This window comes from Neomonachus schauinslandi, chromosome 2 (assembly GCF_002201575.2).
Source record: "Neomonachus schauinslandi chromosome 2, ASM220157v2, whole genome shotgun sequence".
NCBI classification, from domain to species: domain Eukaryota; kingdom Metazoa; phylum Chordata; class Mammalia; order Carnivora; family Phocidae; genus Neomonachus; species Neomonachus schauinslandi.
The window spans coordinates 200,362,232-200,376,438 of record NC_058404.1 but is presented as its reverse complement, the minus strand read 5'-3'; the positions used below and the strand labels follow the sequence as shown (position 1 = coordinate 200,376,438).

The 14,207-nt window shown below is 57.5% G+C and overlaps 1 protein-coding gene across 1 annotated transcript in view; it reads left to right on the top strand.

Moving 5' to 3' along the window:
• The window catches only part of ABLIM2 (actin binding LIM protein family member 2), an 86,881-nt gene that overhangs the window by 40,132 nt on the left and 32,542 nt on the right, over window positions 1-14,207 (top strand). Inside the window, exon 10 of the mRNA XM_044912784.1 lies at window positions 7,836-7,889. Within this exon, the coding sequence (XP_044768719.1) occupies window positions 7,836-7,889 (54 nt within the window). The remainder of the gene's footprint in view (window positions 1-7,835; window positions 7,890-14,207) is intronic.

The following is a 14,207-nucleotide window of genomic DNA, read 5'->3' as shown; positions in this document are numbered from 1 at the left end:
GAATGAGTGAGCAAGCGAGCGAGTATGTGAGTGAACGAGTGTGTGAGTGAACGAGTGAATGAGTGACTGATGAGCGAGCAGGTGAGCAGGTGAGTGAGGGGTGAAGGGCAGTCAGGCTCCCCAGGCGCCCTCTCCGAAGGCCCCTCTCCCGACCCCCGAGCACTGTATTTTGGGTCACCCGGGCTTGTTGGCAGTGCCTGGCCAGGTGCTCTCCTCAGAGAGCCAAGACGCATATCTCAGCAGGACGCGGCCGGGTGCCCATCAGGTGCACGCTCGCCCGGGTCCAGCCAGCAGCTGTCCACCTGCCTTTGAAGCCAAGGAGCCCCCAGTGGAGGGACAGGCAGGGCTCTGGAGCCCGGGGCTGCCACCCTGACCCTCAGCGGGCCGGGCTTCCTCACTCAGAGTCTAAAGCGCATCTGGTGACTCCCGTCAGGGGCCTCACAAGGGTGTGCCTTCTTCGGGAGAGGAAGCGCGAATGTCCCTGGCGGAGCGGGGCCTAGGACCATGCTGTGGCTTTGCGGCTCGCGGGCCTGGGGCGGACTCTGACTTGCTCTCTGTTGCCTGCAGCTGGTACTGTGAGTGTTGGTACTAGTAGCTGCCTGTCCCTGTCCCAACACCCAAGCCCTACATCCGTGTTCAGACATCATTACGTCCCCTACTTCCGAGGTAAGGTGCGCAGGGCCGCGGGCCGCGGGCGCTCGCAGGGCGTCCGGCCACGCGTCTGTGTCTTGCTGTCCTGTGTGCGCCGCATGGCTTCCCCGAGCCCTGTGTCTCCGCCCGTGCTCCCTGCTGTGTGTCTCGTGGGTCCAGCCCCGTTTCTGTCGGTGTGTCAATGTTCCTGGGATGAGGACGTAGGCAGCTTGCACTGGGAAGGAGTGAGGAGCGAGGAGCCGAGTGAGAGCCGCAGGGGCAGGAGGCTAGGATCTCCGCCGCGCCCAGCCTGGGGCCTCCTTCCCAGAGCCTTTCCCCCATGACCCCTGTGGATGTCCCACGTCAGCTCCGCGGGGGCACGGGGACCGCTCGCAGCCATTATCAGGGGCCAAAGCAGAGGGGGCTGTGATTTGTCCGTGGCCTCGGAGCTCACGGTGGCTGGGGCCGGATGCACACCCTGCGGGGGCTCTAGTTCTTGCCTCCTCCCAGGGCACAGACCCCCCCACCATCCACATCCCTACACAGACAACAAATGCCAGTCACACCAGGAAAATGGCCAAGCTCGTTTCCCGTGTGTTACGGACTGATTGTGTCCCCGAGGTCCATATGTGAAGGCCCTAACCACCCATGTGACTGCATTTGGAGATGGGGTCTTCAGGAAGCCATCAGGGTCGCATGAAGTCACTAAGATGAGATACTGATCCATAAGATCGGTGGCCTTACGAGAAGAGGAAAAGACACTGGAAGAGCCCTCGCTCTCTGCGTGTGCTCAGAGGAAGGGCCTCACAGTCATGTGAGGACAGGATGGCCGTCTGCCAGCCAGGAGCAGGGCTCCCACCGAAACCAAGCCCTGCCACGCTTTGGTCTGGGATTTGCAGCCTCCAGAACTGTAAGAAACAATGCCTGGCACTTTGGGACGCAGCCCTAACGGCCCGAGACACCGTAGAAGGGTGCTCCAGGCGTTAGAGGAAGCAGCGGTGATGTTCTTACTGATCCCCCAGAGAGGCATTGAGCCCCCCGTTCTGTACAGCTACAGAGTGGGACCTGGCCCTCCTGATGGGACTGGCAGGCCAGCCAAGCTCAGCTGGATCGTGCCCCCATCTGATGGTCTCGGATGGGGCTTGCTGGAACTTGTGTGTTCCCTTACGTGCGTCCCCGTCGCTAGTTTGCGTGTCTGCCCTGGGTCGACGGAGAGCAGAGCCCCCGAGCATCGGGACCTGTCCTCACAGCTCACCATCTGACTTTTCTGGACATGCCGTCCCTCTTGAGAAGCAGCAAAGCCGGACATGGTGCCTCCCGTGAGCACGACAGCAGCCTGCAAGGCCTTGCCACATGCAGCCGCGTGGCCCGTGCGTATCCTGTGGGCAGACAGCACACTCCCTGCAAACCAGGGGGAATTTGGCTAGTAGACGGGTCATAGCAGGTCACCAAGGAGATGCCTCTTCTCCCTTTGCTCACAGGTCCGAAGGCCCCTGGCCACACAGCTCCCCCCCGCAACTGCCACCCGCCATGGCCCTGCTTTCGGTGGGGCTGTCCCCCTGAGGGCTCTGGAAGAGGGGTGGCCCGGAGACAAGGCCCGGCCACGGGGCACTTGCTGTCTCTGCTGCAGTAGCCTTGCTGTCCCGGCAGCCCCCGTGAGCTGGCCGGACCACGCGAGGACCCCCTTTGTCCGAGATGAGTCCAGGCTGGGGTCTGCGGCCAGAGCAGACCCTGTGACCCTGTCCTCCGCTGTCCCCTTCTGACTCTCCACCCTCAAGTTCTTAGCCCTCCAGGGTGAGGAAAGCCAGCGAGCGCCCTCAGCCAAGGGCTGGCCCTGGGATGGTGTCTCAGACCTGCAGCATGCCCGCTCCAGGTGGGTCAGGGGGAGCAGCACACCCTCCTCAGCCCCGTAAGGGAGGGCCGGGGGGTCACAGGGAGAGACAGCTGTGTTGTCCTCGGGCAGGAGCAGCTAGGCCCCTCCTTCCACCCCATGGTGGGGGAGACCATGCAGACAGGCTCTAGCCCCTGCCCACTGAAATAGGATTTGGAAACCATTTCAGAGCCTGGCCAAGGGCATCTCCTGGGGACAGGAGCACGGTCCCCATGCGGCCTGCCAGGTGGGCCCAGGCACGGGGCCTGTGTGGGTCCTGCGGCTTTTGGTGCAGTATCTGCCCTGACCCTCCCGGCTGCACTGGCCACCAATCCCCTTTGTCAGAAATCAGACAAAGCCCCTGCTCTCCTCTCTGGGTCAGATGCAGGGGAGTCCTGGCGCCATGTCTCTGCCCCATACCCAACTTCCAGGGCCATCTGTGACCTTGGGAGTGCCCAGCCTCTTTACAGGACTCACCCCAGAGGAGACCAAGGCTCAGACAGACGATGCTGGCCTGAGATCCCGAAGCTCCATGGGGCAGAGCTGAGTCGGGCCCTTGTTCACCAGCCATGTCCATCACAGGTCCTGAGTCCACCTCAGAGACCGCACCGAGGGAGCCTGTCCTCTGCTTGATGCTCTCATTCAGCCGCATGCTCTAGCGCATCCCAGCCTATGGGCATTCAGTTGTCAGCTGTGTCAAAGGCCTGTCCTCCTCCCAGCTGGTCATGGCCCCGTGTCCACCCACCCTCCCCGGGGAAACCTTTCCTGGCCTCTCCTCATGGCATCCTTAGCATCTTTGGCTCCTCTAGGTGATGACCCTCTGAATGCCGCTGTGGGTGGAGGGCTCCCCAAGGAGAAGCATGCCCTCACCCCAGCCACCACCTGCCCTGACCCAGCTAGATGCTGACGGGGCGCCTTGCTTTCCTCCTCTCTCCTTGCTGGACCCCTATCCCAGACACACCTTCCCCCCCTCCCCCATGTCTCAATGCCCAAGGCCACTCTCTACCAAGGCCGGCAGGCCGCATCTGTGTTGGTGGCAGTTATTTGCACTTTAGTATGAATTTCAGACCCGGGGATGTCTCCTGAAGCAGCGTAAGGTTTAAGCCTGACCTCTCACCTGTTAAGGAGCAGGTCAAGGGGAGGTGGTGCTGCCGGGACCTCTTCACTGGGCAGCTGCAGCTTACTGAGCAGCGAGCCTCCTCCTCCCTGTGGCAGGAGGGGCGGAAAGGGGCTGCCAGTGCAGAGCCTCAGGTCAGGGCCCGCTTCCCACCCACTCACTGTGCCCCAGAGGCACCTCTTCATCTGGCCCCAGTCCCTGGGCCATGCACCTTACTCAGACAGCTGGTGGAGCGCTGCACATGTGAGAACCCACGCACGTCTTGCTCATCGTCCTTAACACGCCCTTTCACGCAGATGGGAGCTGGCTTTGCTTCCAGCCACCTTGAGGACTCGACAGGGGCCGACCCAGGGCAAAGCTGGGACGATCAAAGAGCAGAATGAATGACAGGACATTGGACAGTCACCCAGCGAGTGAGGTGAGGGCCCGCAAGTCCATGCTGTCAAAAATAAATGAGCAAATGAATAAATGAGGGCAAAGGGACAGATCTCCCGAGCAGGAGAGCTCCCAGTGACTTACATGGACGTGCCACCCTCAAGGAGGGAACCCACAACCCCCCCCCCCCCCCCAGTCCCCAGGCGTGCACGGTGCATGGCCTGCTCAGGGCACAGCCTTGGAGGGCCAGGAGGGAGACTGCTCGGGAAACCTGGCAAACCCCACTTGGCCAGGGGCTCAAGGTCACCATCCCAGTGACCGGTCACATTGATGGCAGGTGCCCTTGACCTGATGGGTTGGGCAGGCACTGCGCCCCAGGGTCTTCCTCCCTAGAACCCACGATCCCCATCTGATCACGAGAAATAATCAGACCAGTCTTCACGGAGGGACGCCGCGCAGAACACCTGCCCAGGACTCCTCACGAAAATCATGGCAAATCAGGGAAGTCTGAGAAGCTGTCGCAGCCCAGAGGAGCCTGGGGAGACGGGAAGACGTGTCACGTGATGTCCCGGATGGGGTCCATGGACGGGGGAGGGGACGTGAAATCTGAAGGGTGGCCTTTAGCCAACACCAAGGCAGCGACGCATGATGCCCCGCGGCAACAGGAGCGGTTACCCCGCGGGGAGACTGGCTGCAGCGCGCTCCAGAGCAGACCGCTTGCTTCAAATTTAGGAAGAAGCAGCCTCTCCCCGACCACCACCAGTAGAGGTCAGAATCCGACCTCCTTCCCGAACTGCCTCCAGAGGCCACAAGAGCCTGGTCTGCAGGGGCTTCTTCTCAAAGTCAGGCCTGGGCCTCCTCTCGTTTTCCCGCATCCGTGGTGACATCGGTGGTTTGGGGTTTTACTGCTGATGCTGATGGGGTTTTACTGAGGAAGCCGGCCCCCGGGGCAGTGACTGCAGGCTCGGGGGTGGCATGGTGAGCCAGCTGGAGCTGGGCCCTCCCAGCCCCGTCCCTCCTGCAGAAGGCGGACAGGGAGTTATGAGTCCTACGGGGCTGCTGTGGGCATTTCTGTGAGCTTCTGTGGGCAAAGCACTACAAGGGACCCTCGGGGGCAGGGGGGGGTGGGTGATGTTAGCAGTGTCTTATGAAAATGAGGTGACCCAGTGAGTCCAGACAGGAGAATGGTCAATGGTGGCCTGGGTCTCCCAGGGAGGCTTTGCACTGGGGCCTTGACCCAGGAAGGGCCATGACAAGTGGGGAGGATTGCAAAGGGGATTCTAGCGGGGGTGGGGAGGGGAAGGGAGGCTGGGAGGAGGGGATGCCAGCAGAGACGTCTCAGCCTGGGACCAGGGGGCAGAGTTTGGTGATCTCTGTACCCCTGGATGGTAGGTGTGGATGGGCGTCATGGGCCACTACTTCTGGGTCTGTGTCCCCAGCTGCCCCAGGGTCTCGGGCCCCGTGAGGACCTGCTGAGCACTGTGGGTGCTCCCCAGATAGATCAGCACACACACACAGGCTGTTGCTTGTGCTGTAGGAACACACTGCACTGTAGGCTTGGGGCCTGGGGGGACAGGAGCCCTGCCACATGTCCCATCATCTGCAGCCACCTGGGCAGGAGCTGGGTGCATGAGGGCGTCTAGGCAGAAGGAAGTGAGCTGTTTGAAGCCTCCCGGATCCGCCAGGCTGTGCCCGGAGCACAGCAGACTTAGTGACGACCCCCGGAGTGGGCCGTCCTCGGCAGTTCCCGAGCCTGGGCAAGGAGACTGTTTAAACTTCTGCCATGTTTCTCTGTCCTTGGGGTGTTCCCCGTCACAAGCCACCGTTGGTAGAACCGATCGGCAATCAGGAGTTTCTTTTATGTGCACATGGTGGTGGTTTCCCCCCAGGGACTCAGCAATGGCTTGAAGGCTCGTGCCCCAGGGAGCAGTGGGAAGGAGCCTGGACTGGTGTGGGGCTCTGGAAGAGTCTGTGCTGCAAGGGGGGTGTGGCTCAGGGGAAGGCAGGGTTCACGTGGTGATGGGGGGCAGTCATGGGCCCCAAGTTCCATCAGCACTAACGGGCGAAACTGGCACCCAGGCGCAGGGGGATGGATGCTCTGAGCTGTGGTCAGCAGCCCCCTTTGTGGTCTCAGCCTGGTTTGGGCCGCGGGGCAGGGGCCTGCTCAGGCTGAGTGCCCACCTCTGCCCCTACGAGCCCTCCCGGGTTCCCGGTGCACCCGACCCAGGCAACAGCATGCTCGGAGCCCACGCCTGCTGCACCCTCCCGTCCACGTCTACCCCGTGGGAGGGCTGCTTCTTTGCCGGGTCACCTCAGGGCCCTGCCGCTTTGAACAGCTGCACCTCATAGGGGCTCCTTCCAAGTCTGGAGGGCCCCTCCCTTCGCCAGGCCATGATCCAAGGTGGCAGAGGGTTTCCTGAGGCTAATGGGAGAGGAAATGAGGAAATGCCTTAGGCGTGTCTTGCTAAACTGAGCCGTAAACCTCATCATCCAAAGTGTTCAACGCCCATTGCATTCTGTCTATCATGTCATTCCTTAAATAGGTACGTGTAGGGTGGGGAGGGGGGACGAGGGGGTCACCCGGGGAAACTACGACTGTCTAAATTTGTGACTTGATAATCCAACCTTGTTCAGAACACAGAAATTATAAATCCAGATGGGATATGAAATTGGAGCCAGAATTGGAGAACTCCTTTCATTTAATTTGCCAAAAGTAGCTTTATTTAGGAACATGGCAGCTAATTAATATCAACTTGCTCTTATCCTCCTATAGCTGATAAAATGTTACTCAGCGGCATTTAGGAACCGATTTTGTAATCCTATTCTGAATGATTTGTGGATTCTCCGAGAAAGCGGCATCTTTTTACACAAGGATACTGAGGGAGGGAGGCTTTAGTTTTGGTGAATTTGCGATTTGCTGGATTCAAGCCCCAGCCGGTGCTGAACGGCAGACCAACTGTGCACCCTGAGGAGAGTGGGGGTCAGCCAAGCCAAGCCCACATTCCCATGATCTAGCAACCCGCAAGTTCTTTGCCCTTGGGGCCCTTGGGGGCCACTGCTTTGCCCTTGGGGCCACTGCTCCTTGCAAATGGGGCCACTGGAAGGGGTCCACTCGAGGTTGGATTAACAAGCTGTGGGGCACAGTCTGGAAGTGTCGGTGGAGGGCACCCTCCCCTGGGCAGAGTGTTGCGGGGCTCCACCAGCCAGGGGAGATGGGTTCACTGGGAACCAGCATTCCTACTTGACATACTGTCCTTTGCCTTCCCCTTCCACCCTTCTACCTGTCTTTGCTCTTCCGTCTGGAGGCAGTGAAAGTGGCCGGAGCACCCCCAGCCTCTCAGTGCTCTCAGACAGCAAGCCTCCCCCCTGCACCTACCAGCAGGCGCCTCGCCACTTCCACGTTCCAGGTAGGCACCCAGGACGTGTGATTGGGCTTGCCACGCAGAGCGTCTGATTGCACGGGATTGCTATGATTCCCAAGCCTCTCGCCCCCCCAATTCTGAGGGTTTGCACATCCGCCTGCTGGCGTGCGTTGGAGTTTCCCCCAAAGCCACACAAACATCAGGGAGACATTTTTGCTCTCCTGGGAATGTGCTGGAGAGAAGGCGCTGTCCGGCCAGCTGCCCACTCTAGCTGCCTCCCTCCCCGCGCCCCTTGAACTAGGTTCTGGCTTTGGGCTGGGCGACGCTTGGTCTGAGGTGTGGGCCCCGGGCGTCAGTCGCTTGTGAGCCTGTCTGGCCAGTTGGAATCTGGTGCCTGACGCCTGCTTTGGAGAAGCAGAGGGGTGGAAACCAGTGTGCTCGCTCACCCTGCCCTTCTCCTCTTCTCTCTCTTCTTTCCCAGACACTGGCGTAAAAGATAACATCTATAGGAAACCCCCTATCTACAAACAGCATGGTACAGTCGGATTTCCTCTGCTGCCGTGTTCCCTGCATGCCTCTTGCACCCCTTTGCTTCTGGATGCTTCCTTTTGCTGTGTTCCGGTTGGGGATGGGGAGGCACCAGGGGCTGTCTGAATAGTAAGAGCAGATTCACTAGCGGGCTCCCGGGAGCCTCTGCATCGAAGACTGCAGAGGGCACCTCTGAGTCAGGACGCCTCTGTGTGCTCTAAAGCTGAGGCTCACACACGTCAGTGGGCTTGGGGTGGGAGTCATCACCGACGGCGGGTTTCTGGGGCTTCGGTTATGCCACTTTGAGGGAGGCAGCCGGACTGACGCCAGCCGAGATCCTGAGGTACAAAGGCTTCCTGGACCCCAACCCAACCCAGCTGGAATTTTGGAAAACAGAACCAACCAGAGTTAGTCATTCATTCCTGTGTTTTAGGAATTTCTGAGGAGAGAGTGAATAGCCAGCCTTCAGTCAGAGAGTTTTGTTGCATCAGTGAGTAGGGGCTGGACAGGTCGAACAGTGAGGGGGTCTCTCAGCCCCTGGTTTCCCTCTCCAAGGGGACCGCCCACCTCCGCTCTGCCTGAGTTGGCCTGGGACAGGTGCACAGGCTGCAGGTGGCCGGAGCCATGGAGCAGGAAGCAGAAGGCTCCAGGTCTCCTTCTGTTTCTTGATGGAATTTCTGGGTGATTTGGGGCATGTGGCTTCACCATCCTGAGCCTCTGTTTCCTCATCTGCAAAATGGGACTGATCCGTCCACCCTGCCTTCTTCACAGGCTGGTTATGAGACCAGATGGAGTAATGAACGTGGAAATACGGTCTAAACTGTGAAGTGCTGTGCACATGATGGGGAGGTGGGAAAAGGAATTCCCATATTTAAAGTTCTTGTCCGGATGCACCCAAAGAAAACAGCCTCGTCCCCCGTCCACCACTGCATCGCTGTTAGGTGGAATCCTATCAAAGCGTGCTTTCTGTGACTTACTGATAAATCAGTGGTCTGATTATACAAACAAGACTTCTGATTTTTCCTTAAGTACAATAGGCTTTGTGCTTATTGCTTTGTGCATTTCTTGCTCTTCCCAAGAAAGAAAGGAATGGGTTAAACTCTCGGGTGCCCAGAAGGCGGTGGCTTTACCATTCCCTCTCAGCCAGGGAAGCTTGGAGCACAGATGTTCTGGAGGCATCAGAGAGGGCTGGGCCAGTTAGATCCTAGGGCCCTTAGAGATTGTCCAGACCAGCCCCTTGTTGCTACAAGTGGGGAGATTGAGGCCCAGCTGAAGGCAGGAGCAGCTGTGTTGAGTGCTGTCTTACCATCATGGCGCCCATGTTCACGCCTGCATGGAAAGCTGTGTTTTCTGAGCTTGTCACAAGTGGCATTGGCTGACTTGGCCTTTTATTAACCTCAAACATGTGGGTAACACCTGTGGTAAGAGGGGCCCGCCTCTTAGGAAGCAGAAGAGGCAGTGAAGCAGATTATGAAATGACTCAGCAGCTTCTGAACAAGCCAGATCTAGGACAAAGAGCTTCCAACCCTAAGTCCTTTGACCAAATTGTCCGATGGAGAGACATTTTGTTTTACTGTTATCAGCGTGAATCCTTGCGTTGTTGGTTTTAAACTGGATACGAAGGTCCCTCCCATCCAAAGGCAAGGGAATTCTTGTAGAACTGAATGCTGAACAATGACTGAAGCTCATTTACCGTTTCAGAGATCTGGCATACTGATTCTTTTAGCAAATAGACTTTATAGAGTACCTACTCTCCACCCAGCATCCGGCCATATTCAAGGGGTAAACGTGAATACAGCCTGTCCCTTTGTGAATGGGAATGGTCTGTGGATGGGGGTCTCAGCATGTGTGTGTACTGTCCTTCACCAGGTTTCCTTAGGGAATGCTCCAAAAATAACGTTTCTGTTAGCATGTATTTGGTTCCTGATATATTTGAGATGTTTTGATTTTACAAGATTTCCCCCATCCAGGTGGAGCACATCCTGGCAGAATTGTGTGTGTGTGAGTGCATGTGAGCATGCATGTGCAAGCATGTGTGTGTGAGATCATGTGTGTGTGACCATGCATGTGACTGTGAGTTTGTGTGAGATCATGCATGTGTGAGCGTGTGTGTGTGAGCGTGTGTGAGAGCATGTGTTTATGACCATGTGTGTGAGATCATGCATGTGTTAGCATGGGTGTGGGTTTATGAGAGAGCATGAGTGTGAGATCATGTGTGTGTGAGCATGTGTGAGAGCATGCATGAGTGTGTCGGAGCATGTGTGTGAGCATTGTGAGAGAATGTGTGTGTGAGATCATGCATGTGTGAGCGTGTGTATGTGAGTGTGTGTGAGCGCATGTATGTGTGAGTGTGTGCGGGTGTGAGAGCACACGTGTGTGTGAGAGCACACATGTGTGAGTGCATGTGTGTGTGAGATAATGCATGTGTGAGTGTGTGAGCATGTGAGAGCATGCATGTGTGAGTGTGTGAGAGCATGCATATGTGAGTGTGTGAGCATGTGAGAGCATGCATGTGTGAGTGTGAGCGTGTGAGAGCATGCATGTGTGAGTGTGAGCATGCATGTGAGTGTGTGAGCATGTGAGAGCATGCGTGTGTGAGAGCAGGTGTGTGTGAGATCGTGTATGTGCGAGTGTGTGCAGGTGTGAGTGTGTGAGCGGGTGTGAGAGCACACGTGTGTGTGCGTGAGAGCACACATGTGAGCTCATATGTGTGTGATAATGCATGTGTGAGCATGTGAGAGCATGCATGTGTGTGAGCATGCATGTGTGAGTGTGTGAGCGTGTGAGAGCATGCATGTGTGAGTGTGAGCATGCATATGTGAGTGTGTGAGAGCATGCATGTGTGAGTGTGTGAGAGCATGCATATGTGAGTGTGAGTGTGTGAGAGCATGCACGTGTGCATGTGTGAGCATGCATATGTGAGTGTGTGAGCGTGTGAGAGCATGCATGTGTGAGTGTGTGAGCATGTGAGAGCATGCGTGTGTGAGAGCAGGTGTGTGTGAGATCGTGTATGTGCGAGTGTGTGCAGGTGTGAGTGTGTGAGCGGGTGTGAGAGCACACGTGTGTGTGCGTGAGAGCACACGTGTGAGCTCATATGTGTGTGATAATGCATGTGTGAGCGTGTGAGAGCATGCATGTGTGAGTGTGTGAGCATATGCATGTGTGCGTGTGTAAGCGTGTGAGCATGTATGAGCATGAGTGCGTGTGTGAGCATGCATGTGCCTGTGCACGCCCCCACACACTCAGCAAAGTCACCACCCAGTCACCTCTCGGGGGAGAGACTTGAGAAACCACTACGTTGACCTCCACCTGTCTCGAGACACTCTCGGTGATGATGTTGCATTACTGGACCATTTAGCTAGTTTAAGACAGTATGCTTAACCAGTTTAAAAAGCATAGTTTTTAATTAATGCATTTACTTTTCGATGCCCTATCTCCAACTCACACACAGTTTTTGTTAATCAGCCTCACTCTTTTCTGGTGCTCACATCCCGTTCCTGTTTGGGGAAGCGAGCTCCAGTGGTGAGCCCGCCAGCCCGGCAGTGGGGCACTGGTGTTGTGGACGAGGGGGGCCCATGCCCGAGCAGCTGCGGTGAGGGCACCCCCATTCTGGGGGGTGCTCGACAGCTGCCTGCGCATCCCCTGTGGGCCCCCAATGGGATTGGCACCACTGTGGACGAGGAGCCTGAGGCTGGGGCTGAGAAGTGGCCGCTCTGGGGCCCAGCTGGTGCTCATCTGCCTGACCCCTGACCTCTGGCCCCTGACCCTTCCATTCTCACTGTACAGCATTTAGTGCCCCACAGTATGTTTTGTACTCTATTAGTTTCAGCTCTACTTGGTTACGATTTTATGGCTTTTAAAAAAAAATAGTAAGAAAAAATAGAAAGGAAGCAAAAGGCAGTGAGTGGAAAATTGAAAACAGCGGGGGGCAGGACAGGACAGGAGCGGAAGAGCCCTTTCCTGCATAGCGGGGGACCGATGTGGGACAGGCAGGGAGCGGCAGGACACGGAGAGCGGATGGGACCGGGGTGCCACGGTGCTCCCGAGCCGTCTGCAGGCGCTCGCAGCGGGGGGTGCCCCTGATTTTGGTGAGGCAGGCATGGTTCCTGCCACGGCCGCTCCCCGTCTCCACTCTGAGAGTAGGGTCAAGGCTGCCTCGCCATCGGGCTTTGCGGGAGTTGGGTGAGGCCCCGCTGACGTGGGGCGTGGAGCAGGGTCATTCCAGTGGTAGGTCCCCTCGATGGGGCGACGCTCTGCTAGGTTTTAGATGCTCAAAATGAATTCCAGGGAAGAACAGAACACGTCTCCCCACACCTCCCAGGAAGCTGAGCGTCCAGATGCAGGGACAGGGCTAGCTGTGTCATCTGTAAGCAAAGGGCAGCTCTGCGACAGCCATGGGAGTGGATGCCCAGGCCCTGGACACAGGAGATGGCAGCTCAGCCCCGCACCTGAAGCATCTGCTAGCAGCAGGGTGCTTGCTCCATCCTGCCCCCCAGACCAGTCAGCAGACGGGGCCCCATGGGGCATGCATGCTATTTGTCTGGTCCCTGGTATAAGACAGGAGGCAACCCCTTCTCACGTGTCTCCCTGGGATTCCTCCGTGGTGGGGCCAAGTCTCATTTTGGTTTGGGGTCCTGTCTTGGGACGGGAGGAAAGGGAAGGCAGGCGGGCTTTGGGTGCAGAAAGAACATCAGAGGCCAGCCAGTCTCCTGGGGATGCCTCCAACAGAGTCCCCTGGGGCTCTCCCCGGAGGGCTCCTTATGGCAGATACATTCCCGGTTTAGAGGGCACTGCCTTGTCTGCTGGGACAGACAGTGGGTCGTCCTTAATCGGTCTGTCTTCTCCTGACTCTCTGAAACACAAGGCTGTCCACTCGCCTCAAGGCTGTTCTCTTGTTCATTCCTCATTTTTCAGACCTGGGCTCCTGGGTGTGTTACAGCATCTACATGCATTACCTCATGGGATCCTCGCAACTCGGGGGTGGGCATCATCTGCCCATTTTACAGATCAGGAAACTGAGGCTCAGAGCTGTTCAGGAAGCAGGCATATAATACAAAGTGCCAGACACCTGTATTTTCCTACCCCTGCTCCCACGTCGGGGCACCTGTCGCATGTGTTGTGGGCTGGCACGTTTGGCCTTTGGAAAGCCCTTGGTGACTGAGTGTGGCTGAGTCATACGCTCCTGCTTGAGCCTTTGCAGAGGAAACTTGCTCAATCCTGGTGGGAGAGCTTCCTCATCAGGTGGTGGGGCCATTTCTTGAGCCCCGAGGTGGCTCCACAGCCAGACGCATCTGACCCACCCGGTCACCCACAGCTATGTGCAGTCCTCAAACCCAGGGTGGCCTTTGGGCCCCGTGGCCTGAACTCCAAGGGCTGGGATTTCATATCCTGAAGAGCCCTTTGTTGTCTTTGTATTTGCAAATTACCCCCGCTGTAGTGGTCCATTTGGGGGCCACCGAGGGCTCATTGGGGGTGGGGGTGCGCTCACTGACTTTCACTGGTGGACCCAGCCCTGGAGGCTTCTCTGGGTGGGACAGTGGCTATGCTCTGGAGCTCCAAGTCCCCGCTGGCCTGACCATCCCCAGAGCTTGCTGGGCGGCCGCCAAGAGTCATGGCGGATGTGTGGCCAGACCCTCAGGGCTCTGCTGCCCTGCGGCCACCATTGTCCGGACAACAGGCGAGCCCGGGCCGCTGGGCATGCGTCCCTCCTGCCCCTGCCTCTGTCCACCATGGCGCCCCTCGCGTAGGCTCGCTGTAAATTTGCCTCCACCCGTGGAGAGAGCAGGGTTTTTATTTTCACACTGGAAAATCACTGTCTCTCCTGGAAGAAGGAGAAACAGCCATCGGGAGTAACAAAATGTCCGTGTGTCCAGAACGCTCTTCAACTGTGACCTTATCTTGTCAAGGTCCTGTAGCCCAATCCCCAATTTCCAAGCTCTCGGGCCTGATGTCAGTCTTGTCCTTGGTGGTGCACAAGGCAGGGTGCTCCAAAAGGCTCAAAGGTCCAAGCCCTCCGCAGGCTGCAGGTAAGGAGCCCACCCTTGGCGTGTCCTTACTGTGGCCTTGGTCTCCGTGGCGGGTGGGAAAGGAGCCTGGGGTTTTCCTTTCATTGTTCCATGCATGGGGTCCGTGGCTTAGTACAGGAAGTCCTCAGCTGGGTGCTGAGCACTGTCATATGCCCTTGCATGATGTACTTGATCATACTCGCTTGGAGATGACCCCACCCCCACCACCAAAAATAAAAAGGCCAGTGGAGAATATAGACACCTGACTTCTCAGCCCCAGATAGCGTTCTTGGTGGACACACTGTGGCAAAGTGAGCTTT